The following is an 11,109-nucleotide window of genomic DNA, read 5'->3' on the forward strand; positions in this document are numbered from 1 at the left end:
GCCCATGCATTTCTACCAAAATTCATTAATCAAAATCTCGGAAAATTGATTACACGTACAAATTTAAATCTTCTGCCGTCACAAAATATATTATCATATCTGCGGAAAATTATTGGAAAATCAAATCCAGTGCAGCAAGTATCTCTGATATGAAGCTAAACAAAGAAAATATTTATTCCCAATATCCAAATCTCGAGACACAAAATCCCCCATAAACTCAAAATCTTATTGGTGAGATCCATAAATATAAAAGACTGATTCTACACCAGAATGGGCAACGACTAGAAGAAAGTTTAAGGACCACACACTATAATAAAATCTTCCATATCTACCCAAAAGGAACCCCTATTAAATGAAAATATACACCAAGATTTTGCAAAATGTCCCCTCCAAATCAAAGCCCTGTAGGCATTTTAGTGCCCCATAAGAGTAGCATTTCATTCTTGCCCCCTTTATGACAAAACTGCAAAGATGCTTGGACCCAACTAGTGGAACCATGCACCATAAATCATGTAAGATCGAAAATCCAATTCACCAGTAGATGTGACCCATCTCTATACTATACACTGCTTCTGGTGTTCAATAAAGTAGACTAGTATTAAAGGAACACTGCGAAATGCGGTTCAGCAAACATGGATTGCATCAGAAGATATAGATAAATAGTCTTAAATGATAACTAACCACCATAACTTCCTTACACAAGCTATCATGCATCTTTACTGTTCTATACGTAGTGGGTGCCATGATCTTTTCTACACATCTATACATGTCACTAAAAATAATACGATATGATATCAAAGATACTACTACTATATGACTGTCTATTTTAGAGAAAACGTGAAAAAAATCTGCTTATGAGGTAAGAAAGGAAAGAAAAATAAAGTTCAAAGATAGAAAGAAGTTGGTGAAGATGATGAGTGAAATGGGAAAAAATATCTCAAAGACATGATACTAAAGAAGATTTGGGAGAACTAATAGTAGGATCACGAAATATCTGTGGACCCCCACAGATTTTATGAGACTTTTTTTTTCTTTTCTTCTGTTTCTGTAATAACTAGATTTGTAAGATTATGAGGATTCTTATGACATCTTTTCTTATTCTCTCTATATAATGGAAGAAGTTAAGGTTCATTACCTCTCTCTTTCTCTAATAGTGTGAAACCATGGCTTCTTCATCATCAGCAACGCTATCGTCTTTGTCAAATGGACTGGGTTTGGGAGAAGAAGCACTTCATGTGCTAGCTGTTGATGATAATATCATTGACAGGAAACTGATAGAGTTGCTTTTGAAGAAATCTGATTGTAAAGGTGTGGGCATTTTCTACATGATTTGGTTTTGTTCTTGAAATTTGATTTTCTATTCGCCAGTTCTAGCTACTTTCGCCGAATTATTTGAACTTTAATTTGCATTGTTGCAGTGACGACTGCAGAAAATGGGGCAAGGGCACTGGAATATTTAGGTCTGGGTGACGAAAAAGCAAGCTGCACAGGCAGCAAAACTGTAAGTGGTTGATAAATATTCATCTCTGACTTCAAATCAAAACAATAACATATCTGTTCTTGTAAGAATAACAGAAATAAAATCTCCTACCACTTACATAATTTACACTATATTCCTTGTATAATTCTATACAGGGTTCAACAATAAACATGATAATTACTGATTACAGTATGCCAGGAATGACAGGATACGAACTTCTTAAGAAAATCAAGGTAATATATCATCCAATGTCATCATCTAATCTGTGAGAATTATTATTTTATTGCAGAATAAAAAATGTAATTATGTTTTGTAAGCAGGAGTCATCTAAAATGAAAGAGGTTCCTGTCGTGATAATGTCATCCGAGAACATCCCAACAAGAATCAACAAGTAATCACTATCCATGCTGAACTTATGCTTATACTACAGATATTGAGTATAATTTTTTCTCTATTTTGTTTTCAAAACTAATGTGCTTCTGTTATATGTGTTCTGTCAAAGTAGGTGTTTACAGGAAGGAGCTGAAGAGTTCATGCTGAAGCCCATCCAACAATCAGATGTGAAGAAATTGAGATGTCACATGATGAAACTTAACAAACCATCATATAATGGAAGGTTTTGCATGGGAAGATAAACAGAAGGAGACATGCGAAAGACGGATGAATAACCCACTATACAAAACAATGGTTGGTACAAGTTCATGAGAAATAACAATGAGAGTTTGAGGTCATCAAGTTACAGATGACTGAACTTTGTTACAGCAAGACATTGGCTTTCCCTTGGAGTTCGGTTCGTGATATTTCATACATAGAACAAAGAAATTTTGTTTTATTTGGAGACCTGTTGTTTTACTTTAGAATGTGTTTTACTATTTTGATTTCTGCATGATAAAAATTTATACAGGAAATCGTTAAAGCGTAGTTACTTAATCGGTTTGTGATGGTAACGTCAGTAAGCAAATGTATAACAACCCCAAACTAGAAAAAGAAAAAAATGCTCTAACCTGGATTTTTGAAGAGGCGTCAGTAACTGTTACACCATCTCCACTAGATCTACACAAGTATTTGAGAAGTTCCATAGACTTTCCGAATTGGGAAAGGTAATAGTGAAAGAGTTCCATTTCTGCTACAGGCAGGTTTTTTTCTTCAACAAACATTCAAGAATCCCAAATCTCTAACAAACGAGACAATAGGAGCACCCAATTACCATACCTTTTTTATGGCTCGTGTTCAGATGTTCCTTCTTTAGTACCTTCTGCACACACAGAAGCTGAAGCACGTAGCTTTCGAGCATCACCATATAGGCTGTATCATTCCTTTTCCCTCTTTTACCTCCTTCAATTCTCTCAAGTTCTTGAGTTTCTTCATTTCCTACACAAACTTACGGAAGGATATGTCTTATACTTCAATGTTCTGTTAATTCAGATTAGAGGCCACCAGGAAAAAAAAACAGAGTAAAGGGAAATGGAAATACCTTTTCTTCCACTTTGAATTGGCAAAGGCAAGCCAGCATGAAATTGATGTCTGAAACAAAGGAATATATGTCAAGTACATGCATAATTTCACAAAACCCATCTTATAAAGATGTAAGTATGATTACCGCGTGTCATCCATACAGATCTTTGGCTTGACGAGAATCTCCTTAGAAGCACATGATATTTCTTCTGAGTTTTCAGACTAATATCTTGCTTTTGAGTTTTGTATCAGCTCTGGAGTTTCATCACGTATTCCTTTGTACTTGCTTTGTGAATCCTTATAATCTGAATCGTCCACAGTTTCCTCATCTTGTGATAAGAGGCCATTGATTCCAACAGAAACTTCTTTCTCTGTCTCAGGAAGAAACCCACAATCACTTTGTTGATGTTCTGGTCTGTCTTCACATTCTGGGTCGTCATTCCTCTCTCTGGGTAAAGCAGGAAATGATGCGCCTCCTTGAGGATCAATTGTGTGATATGAATATGGAGGCTCACCTTCTGACCTGGACATCTGAGGTGTATCCAGCTTCCTTGAAATAGATTCAGTGATCGAAAAACTATTTGGATCAGAATGTACTGGACTGAGTGGTTGCTGAAATACATCTTCCTTAAAGGTGGAGGGAGGGGCCTGCTTTGATGGAGCATCAGGTTTCCGTCTCTTACCAAGCGCGAACTTTAGCCTCCGTCCCGTTACCAACCTTGTCTGGTATCCGCTTCGATTAGACATCTACTTCACTGGATCAGTTCGGAGGTACGGGTTTCATCCACCCCCACTCTGTTGCAGGTGAAACTTCATCGACGGATCAAAGGCTTATGGGCATTCCCCAACATTTTGGATCGGCGGGCAAAGTGTGGTAGTAGCAGAGTAATGCCTACCAAGAGTCTCGAAAGCAGCACCTCCTACCACCTAAAAGAAGTAATCCATTTCTACGAGCGTACCTCTCCTAAACAGCTCTTGATTGTTGGTGCATAATTTGGAATGAGGTGTATCCAGCTTCCTTGAAATAGATTCAGTGATCGAAAAACTATGATGATCAGGATGTACTGGACTGAGTGGTTCCTGATATACATCTTCCTTAAATTGAAGCTGAAGGGAGGAGCCTGCTTCGATGGAGCATTGGGTGTGCGTGTATTACCAAGCGGCTGTTCGTTGGTGTATAATTTGGAATGGGGATACATACTTCACAGACCTTCAGACCCAACATTGCATTCCAAGGATGTTGCATTTGACTCTAACGTAGTTTTTAGGAAAGAATTGTTGCTTAGTTCCATATCCCACAAGGTATATTCTTCCTCATACAAAGCATTGAACTTTGATTCCAAATCCTTCTTGACCTTAGAGATCTCTTTTCTCCTAGACAGCTTAGTTACCCCTGTTTTCTTTCCTGACCCTTCAGAATTCTTTTTTTGGTGAATATCACTCCTGTCTATGCATCCTTTCCGTTCAGATGCTTTGAATTATACATACTTCCTGGACTCAGGTCGACATCACTTTCATGTTTCCTCATGCTGCCTTCCAGTCCCCCCATTGGGTTGAATGTTCAGCTTTGTCGCCCCACACTAACAAAAACCGGAGAAAGGATCTAAGAGTAATTCTCACAAGTAAGCCCCTAAAAGAAAGAACGAAAAAAATCAAAACCAAACATCTTTACATGTAAGGAATTAGAGACAACCTGCAGTAGACGAGGAGGACTCTTCACTGTGTAAAATATGGAAAAGGTAAAGGAAAAAAGTTACCATCAAAACAATTGGATGGTGAGGAGCTTATTAGTTGAGAATTTTATGAGAGGTTACCTCAACAAGCTCAAGCTATCCTTTAGGTCTTCATCTTCAAGATAAGACCAAGTGGGTTCATTGAAATTCCATTTCCGGTCTGTACGCCTACCAAAAGAAAGGATAAATCCTCAACAATGCACTTGCAACCTTACTACTCCTCAACAGAATGTTAAATACCTGGTTTCATCAAAAGTTACGAAGTCCTTGTCCTTTCTTGAATGAAGGTGCTCAAAACATGGAGAAGTCGGCTCAAACCCTACAGACAAGAAAGTAAATTGATCATTCTAAATTCTAGCAGTTTCAATGTATCTTCTCTGTTTGTATATAGATGTCACCATGAGCAGGGGAAAGTGGAAAAAAAAAAAAAGAAAAAAAAAAATAAAAAAAATAAAAAAAATAAAAAAAAAAGGCAAATTCAGTGGAGAAAATGATAAATGAATCTATGTAAATCATCTATATCTTATATTTTAATCAACCATCTCATGCATCAGCTGTGTCAAATACCATAATGCATTGGGGATATGCTACAAATCACGTCAGTAATTATGCACTGGATTCAGGACTCCTAAGTAAGGGTTATAATTTTATAAAACATCAAACCTGTTGAAAATTTGAAATCCACCACTAAACAGGCAGGAATCCTGTAATTTTACCACGACTAGATATTGTAAAAGCATCTGAAGCCTTACAACTTTTCAACTATTGGTACCATTAGAAAACTAGAGGAGGATCTACAACTGAGAGACAGAAAAAAAAACGTTACATAGTTGATTTTATTCCTAAATATTTCAAAATAGTTCAGTGCAAAGCAAGAATCACCTGATGATATGTCTCTCTGTGTTTCTACTGAGCTCTTGCATCTGTGTAAACACTCAGTTATGTATACAAAATATGAGCTTGAGTGCTTGCAAATGGGAAACAAGTTACATGTTGAAGAGATAACCTTTTCTGCAAATAGGGATCCTCAAGCGCAAATGCATGTGTGCTGTATGTGTTCTCCCAGCAAGTAGCTCAGATATGGATATGAAGAATATGAGCATGTTAATGGGAAAAAAGGACATTTTTTCAAGGCAACCTTTTCTACAAATAGGGATCTTCAAAAGCAAACGCATGCATGTTGGGCGAATTCTCCCTAAAGAAATCAGCAGAACAGAAGCTCAGATATGGATACGAAGAATATGAGCCTGGTAAATGGGAATAAAGACATGTTTTTGATAGGCAACATTTCCTGCAGATAAGGATCTTCAAAAGCAAATGCATGCATGTTGTATGAGTTCTCCCTGAAAAAAACAGCAGTACCAATGACTCTCAGATACAGATATGAAGAACATGAGCATGAGAAATGAGAGATATGATATGTGTTCCAGTGCCAACCTTTTCTGCAGATAGGGATCTTCAAAAGAAAATGCATGCATGCCGTTTATGTTCTCCCTAAAGAAATCAGCAGAAACAATAGCTCACATACGGATATGAACGATATGAGCATGGCAAATGAGGAACAAGACATGTTCTAAAGAAACAACCTTTTCTGCAGATAGGGATCTTCAAAAGCAAATGCATGCATGTTATATGTGTTCTCCCTAGAGAGATCATCAGATCTGTAATCCGTTTCGAACAGATGACTTGTCGTAGATGCATCAAGCATCTTCTCATCAGTAGAATCGTCATCTTGGATTCCCGACCTTGCTGATAATCCAAAGAGAATAAGCTATTTCATGTCCCAGTCTAGTATGCAGTAAGGGGACCACAATAGTTAATAAGTTTCTGAAGAAGCATACATGATAGAGCCGTGGAATCTAATATGGTGTATTAATTACGAATATACATATAACTCAATGTGACATGAAGATGATGACAGGCTCAGGAGTTCGTACAACTAACAGATTTCACGTCATGTTAGTACTTTACTCTGATGCTCATTCACCAGTCTGAATCTAAAGCTAGATAAATATTACATGGTCAGTTCTCTGGTTTCTATATGTGTATCACATGGTCTGTACTTTTCATTCTCAAGTCTTAAGTAACATTCCTACACTGAAGATTAAATTCTTATGAAAAAAAAGAAATACCATTCCATGGGCTTTCGCTCTTATCTTCCAAATTGTTGTTGAAACGTCCTTCTGTGAACAAGCTATCCAATTTAAAATCAAGATTGTGCAGGGGCTTGCAACCGTTTCTCCAAGGAGATTGTCGCTTCTTGTGTTGCCATGGTCATCCCTTATGTCTCTTAAGTTGAATGGAAGGTCGAAAGTAGTGTGACTACTTGGCACATCGATATCATATAAAACAGCATTCTGCATTTTGGGCAACACTCCAACTTGTTTCAACCGATATATACTGAAGTACTATTGCAATGACAACTATTAAAATCTGAAATAGAGTAAGTACTTCTATTTGTGCATCACTTTGAGCAAAACATGGGATGTGAAGTATATAGACAATAGTATGTCCAGGGAGAAAAGAGAATAAACGAAGAAGAAAGAAGCAAACATCAATTACAGAGACAAGGAGGGCTTCAACTAAAAATCTGACCTGTTTAATCTCATTCATCTTGTATTTATTAGATGGGAGATGTCTCTTTGCACCTTTCGGCGGTGATGGGAACCTATCAAAGAAAATTATGATATTAGATGAGTGAAGGTGATGATACTGGTAGCCATGATTCTTTCAAATAATCTTTTCAAATATCCTTGATTCTTTCAGATCTTCGCATATCAGTGTATGTGTATCTAAATAAACACTAATAGTTGGCCAAAAGCTCCAGCTGTCAACATTTTAAGAAATCTAGGTTACATAGCATACTGTCATTACCTGCATTGTTGTTGTGGTGAATGAACTGGAGTTTCCATCCTTGTTTTACCTAAGCCTGGTAAACAAGAGAAAGGTATAACATAAGTAAGGTGAAACCAGCCACAAGCATATATTTAAACTCACCCCTGACAAACAAGATTGGTTGTTTTCCTGAATTTATTTTCTGTTGATCTTTATAGTTCGTGGCACAAATATTTTCATTCCCTACCTTTCCTATTCTCTCATTTAGTTTTCACTTCTTCATGAATATTGACTTAAATTGATAACATACACACAGGTACAACTTTCTCATGATTTTTTGGTGGTGAAAAAGCTGTACCATCGACAGAAAAGGCAACATGACACTCATGCACTGGACTTCCTTCTGTTTTTCCATTTGACCAATCCTCACCAAGTAAATCGAGTAATGAGAACTCTGAAGAAGTAAACCAGGCAGAGTTAATACTGGGAAAAAAAAATAAGAAAAAAAAGGAAACGAAACGAAATAAAAAGCAGGAACAAAAATAGTAGATGCATAGGTCAACAGATCAATAAATAACAGTATGACCAGAGATTGTACCAGTTTCAGTTGCCTTCTTCCTGCAATCCAACTTATCACCTTTTTTTCCAGAAGAGTACCTATGGAAAGATGTTGTGTTATGAGAATTCCTGTTAGAGAAGAACATGACACCAGTTTACCAAATGGAAAATACATATGCAAACACACAAAGAAAAGACGCACAAGAACCTAAACATGCAAGTCCAGGGGAAAGAGTTATAAGGTGCAGTAATGGGTTTAAGCATGCATATTCAAAAATACACAAGCTCATCTCAAGACACATGCTACCAAGAAGGTTTGATAAAATATGAGGTTTCTATTGATATATGTCCACACTACGTGGCATGGGCTGCTTAACTGCTAGGAAATATCAGTTTCACTTACTTTTGAGGTGATGCACTCTTGTCTTCTTTGGCAGGTGATTTAGTCCTTATTACAGATAAGATGGGCATTTAAGCACATCAGATATAGAAACAAAGAAAGAGACTTAATACAACCTAAAGGTTAAAAATCTTAGCCTAGAATTAGTTTAGCATTTAGAAGTGATACGGAATGAAAACAAGAAACTCACTTCTGTCCTTCTGAAGCTGATGGTTCGCTGGTGAAAATATCAGAACAGGGACTTCCGTTGCTTTATTATGTCCTCTGGAAGTGGATATTTTACCGGTGAAACTCTGAGAGCTGGACCACACGTTGCTGTCATCAGCATCGTAACAGGAAGGAAAAAGTAAAGAGGGGTCAGTGAGCAACAACCAGAAAGCAATATTGATGCGTCATCCAACTTAATCACAACTACTTCAGGCAGTAAAGAATACAGAAATTTCCAGTAGAATGATAATAGTATTACCACAGGTGCAACCAGAATTATCCCCCTTAGTCTCTACCGCCAAGTTCATAAACTTAAGATATCCAACGATTTAGGTGCCCGGTGGTATTCAGCAGACACATGAGTTCCTTCAGCATCCTCATCTACATTGGTATGTTCTTATCGTTTCGTTTGATCAAAATACTGTTTTTGCCTGAAATTGTGCAAGAAATGGCTCAACATTCAATTCTATAGCATAACACGCTTACATTAAATCTTTCTAGAAAACTTTACACATGAACCAACCACAACCAGATGGTCCAAATCTCAACTAGGAAAGTTCCAGTGCAAACTAACTTCAGAATAATGGTTGTAATAAGTAACTCAACAGGAACAAAAACAAATTCAAAAGTTCTTCAATCACCTTTTGTGTGTTGACTTTCTTGACTGAAATTCCACCATTCCATCAGAATCATCATCCCATTTCCAAACAAACAAGATTAAAAAATCAAAATTAGAATCATCTAATCGAACAAAGAAATAAATCTTACTACTACAAAATCAATTATCAAAATCAAGCTCAATTTCACTTACATTTGTCACTTTCCTCCTCGATCCACCCATCCATTGTAACATCGTCTCAGAAGAATCAAACCTAAAACCAACTAAATGAACATAACAACGTGATTATATATCTAGATCTAAACACAATAATCAACTAATCAAGCAACGATATCGAAAACAGAAATATCGACTTCCAAAAACCCTAGAAATTCAGAATCGGAAAAAGCTTACCTGATTGGAAAACTAATCGGGAAATGCGAACATGAAATATGGTCTTGAGGTCTAATCTATCGATTATATCGCCAATGATTCTGAAAGTATAGACTTCAAAATGCAGGATTATCTCTCTCGAAATTACAGATTAAGAAATGAAGATTGGGAATTTGGAGGGAAAAGAAGGAAATTTTACCGTCACAGTTATATTCTGGGGTTTTGAAGTTTGAGATCGGGTTTTTATACTCCAGTTTCACCAGTCTCGGCCCGGAGGTTACTCGCTTGGAACCGGTGCACGGTGACCTTATATCCGGATCGGGGTACGGACTCAGATGCGGATCCTAGTCTTGGTTGGTTTTGTATTCCACACACAGATATCAGAAAATATGTCTCTCAGCTTCCATTCCTTTTTCATTACCGTCTCCGGTCTTAGAGCAAGTCTTATGATGGAATCCAACATATTTCAAGCTTGGAAAAAATGTGGAATGTCAAGTCTAATGGATTCCAAGTTGGTTTCATCTACACTTTTCCCAAACCATGTTCCATGGTTTTATGGAATGGTATATGGAATCCAAAAAAACGTTATTCTGAATAACGCACTAAAAGACGAAAAACGCTATTCTGAAAAACACTATTCTGAATAGTTTTTTTTTGTCTTTTAGCATAAGTCAAACACATAAAAGCCACTTTTAATTTCAACCATGCAAATATATTCTAGTCAAACGCTATTCTTTTTAGCTTTTTTATGATTCCATCACAAAACTTGAGCTTCTATGAATAATCCCAAATGTTTAGGTGGCATGGAAGATGAAAGATGAAATTCTTCCTCCATAAGACTTGCTCTTATATTAACAATCTTCTACAAATTCCAAAATTTTAAAGTTTTCAATTTTAGTGAGAAACAATTTGACATGCAAATATGTTGCAGTATTTTCCCAACCATCTAAGAAAGCTGCTTACACAATTAAGGTTTCTTGCAATGCCTAAGGTTTATTGCAATGCAAACTAACTCAATTATACTAGAACTATATGATAGTTTACTTGTAACAATTTAATCAGGTAAGCCAATATGAACCCAAAATCAAACTGGCCTATTACTTAAATATCACTGCCCATTCGGGGTAATGACATAATTTGCATTTTCTTATAAAAAAGCCTTTGTTTCTTGGATGTAGCAGGTCCAACTATCACTGCAGTACTAGCTAAAAAGTAGTAATATTTAAACTTATTGTGGTTATTCTTTGAAAATCACTAACGTTCCAACTTATTGTGGCTATTCCTGGATGTTGCAAATTCAGTTATATGACTGCAATATTAGTTTAAAAAAATTGAAATTAAAGCTTGGTTATCTAACATTTTTTTAAAGAGAAACTAAAAGAACGCTGTCGTCCTATATGTTAACTTGTTAGATTATGTTAAAAAATTTAGTTGAATTCCGAACTTTACT

At 36.5% G+C, this 11,109-nt stretch overlaps 1 protein-coding gene and 2 long non-coding RNA genes across 4 annotated transcripts; 1 reads left to right on the forward strand and 2 right to left on the reverse strand.

Annotated features, from left to right (window-relative positions):
• Nucleotides 1-485: 485 nt before the first annotated feature.
• LOC113357881 lies at nt 486-6,162 on the reverse strand. The gene is made up of 11 exons (XR_003363975.1): nt 6,106-6,162; nt 5,675-6,011; nt 5,551-5,591; nt 4,909-4,987; nt 4,750-4,836; nt 3,081-4,565; nt 2,955-3,004; nt 2,693-2,851; nt 2,485-2,603; nt 1,136-1,482; nt 486-609 (listed from the first exon to the last, which is right to left on the reverse strand). It is a non-coding gene; the product is annotated as an uncharacterized LOC113357881 (long non-coding RNA).
• Nucleotides 1,137-2,451, forward strand: LOC113357879 (two-component response regulator ARR17-like). 2 transcript variants are annotated; one of them, XM_026601367.1, is made up of 5 exons: nt 1,137-1,308; nt 1,419-1,501; nt 1,636-1,713; nt 1,801-1,871; nt 1,983-2,451. In XM_026601367.1, the coding sequence occupies exons 1-5, from the start codon at nt 1,164-1,166 to the stop codon at nt 2,113-2,115; spliced, it is 510 nt and encodes a 169-aa protein (XP_026457152.1). In that variant the 5' UTR covers nt 1,137-1,163; the 3' UTR covers nt 2,116-2,451. The 2 variants fall into 2 exon arrangements, with proteins under 2 accessions (XP_026457152.1, XP_026457153.1); XM_026601368.1 differs by having other exon boundaries at nt 1,986-2,451.
• Nucleotides 6,163-7,866: 1,704 nt separating the features above from the next.
• LOC113357882 lies at nt 7,867-9,850 on the reverse strand. Its single transcript, XR_003363976.1, has 7 exons — nt 9,681-9,850; nt 9,480-9,550; nt 9,310-9,332; nt 8,928-9,099; nt 8,652-8,776; nt 8,102-8,160; nt 7,867-7,957 (listed from the first exon to the last, which is right to left on the reverse strand). It is a non-coding gene; the product is annotated as an uncharacterized LOC113357882 (long non-coding RNA).
• Between the last annotated feature and the right edge of the window lie 1,259 nt (nt 9,851-11,109).

Source organism: Papaver somniferum, chromosome 3, assembly GCF_003573695.1.
Source record: "Papaver somniferum cultivar HN1 chromosome 3, ASM357369v1, whole genome shotgun sequence".
Lineage (NCBI taxonomy): Eukaryota > Viridiplantae > Streptophyta > Magnoliopsida > Ranunculales > Papaveraceae > Papaver > Papaver somniferum.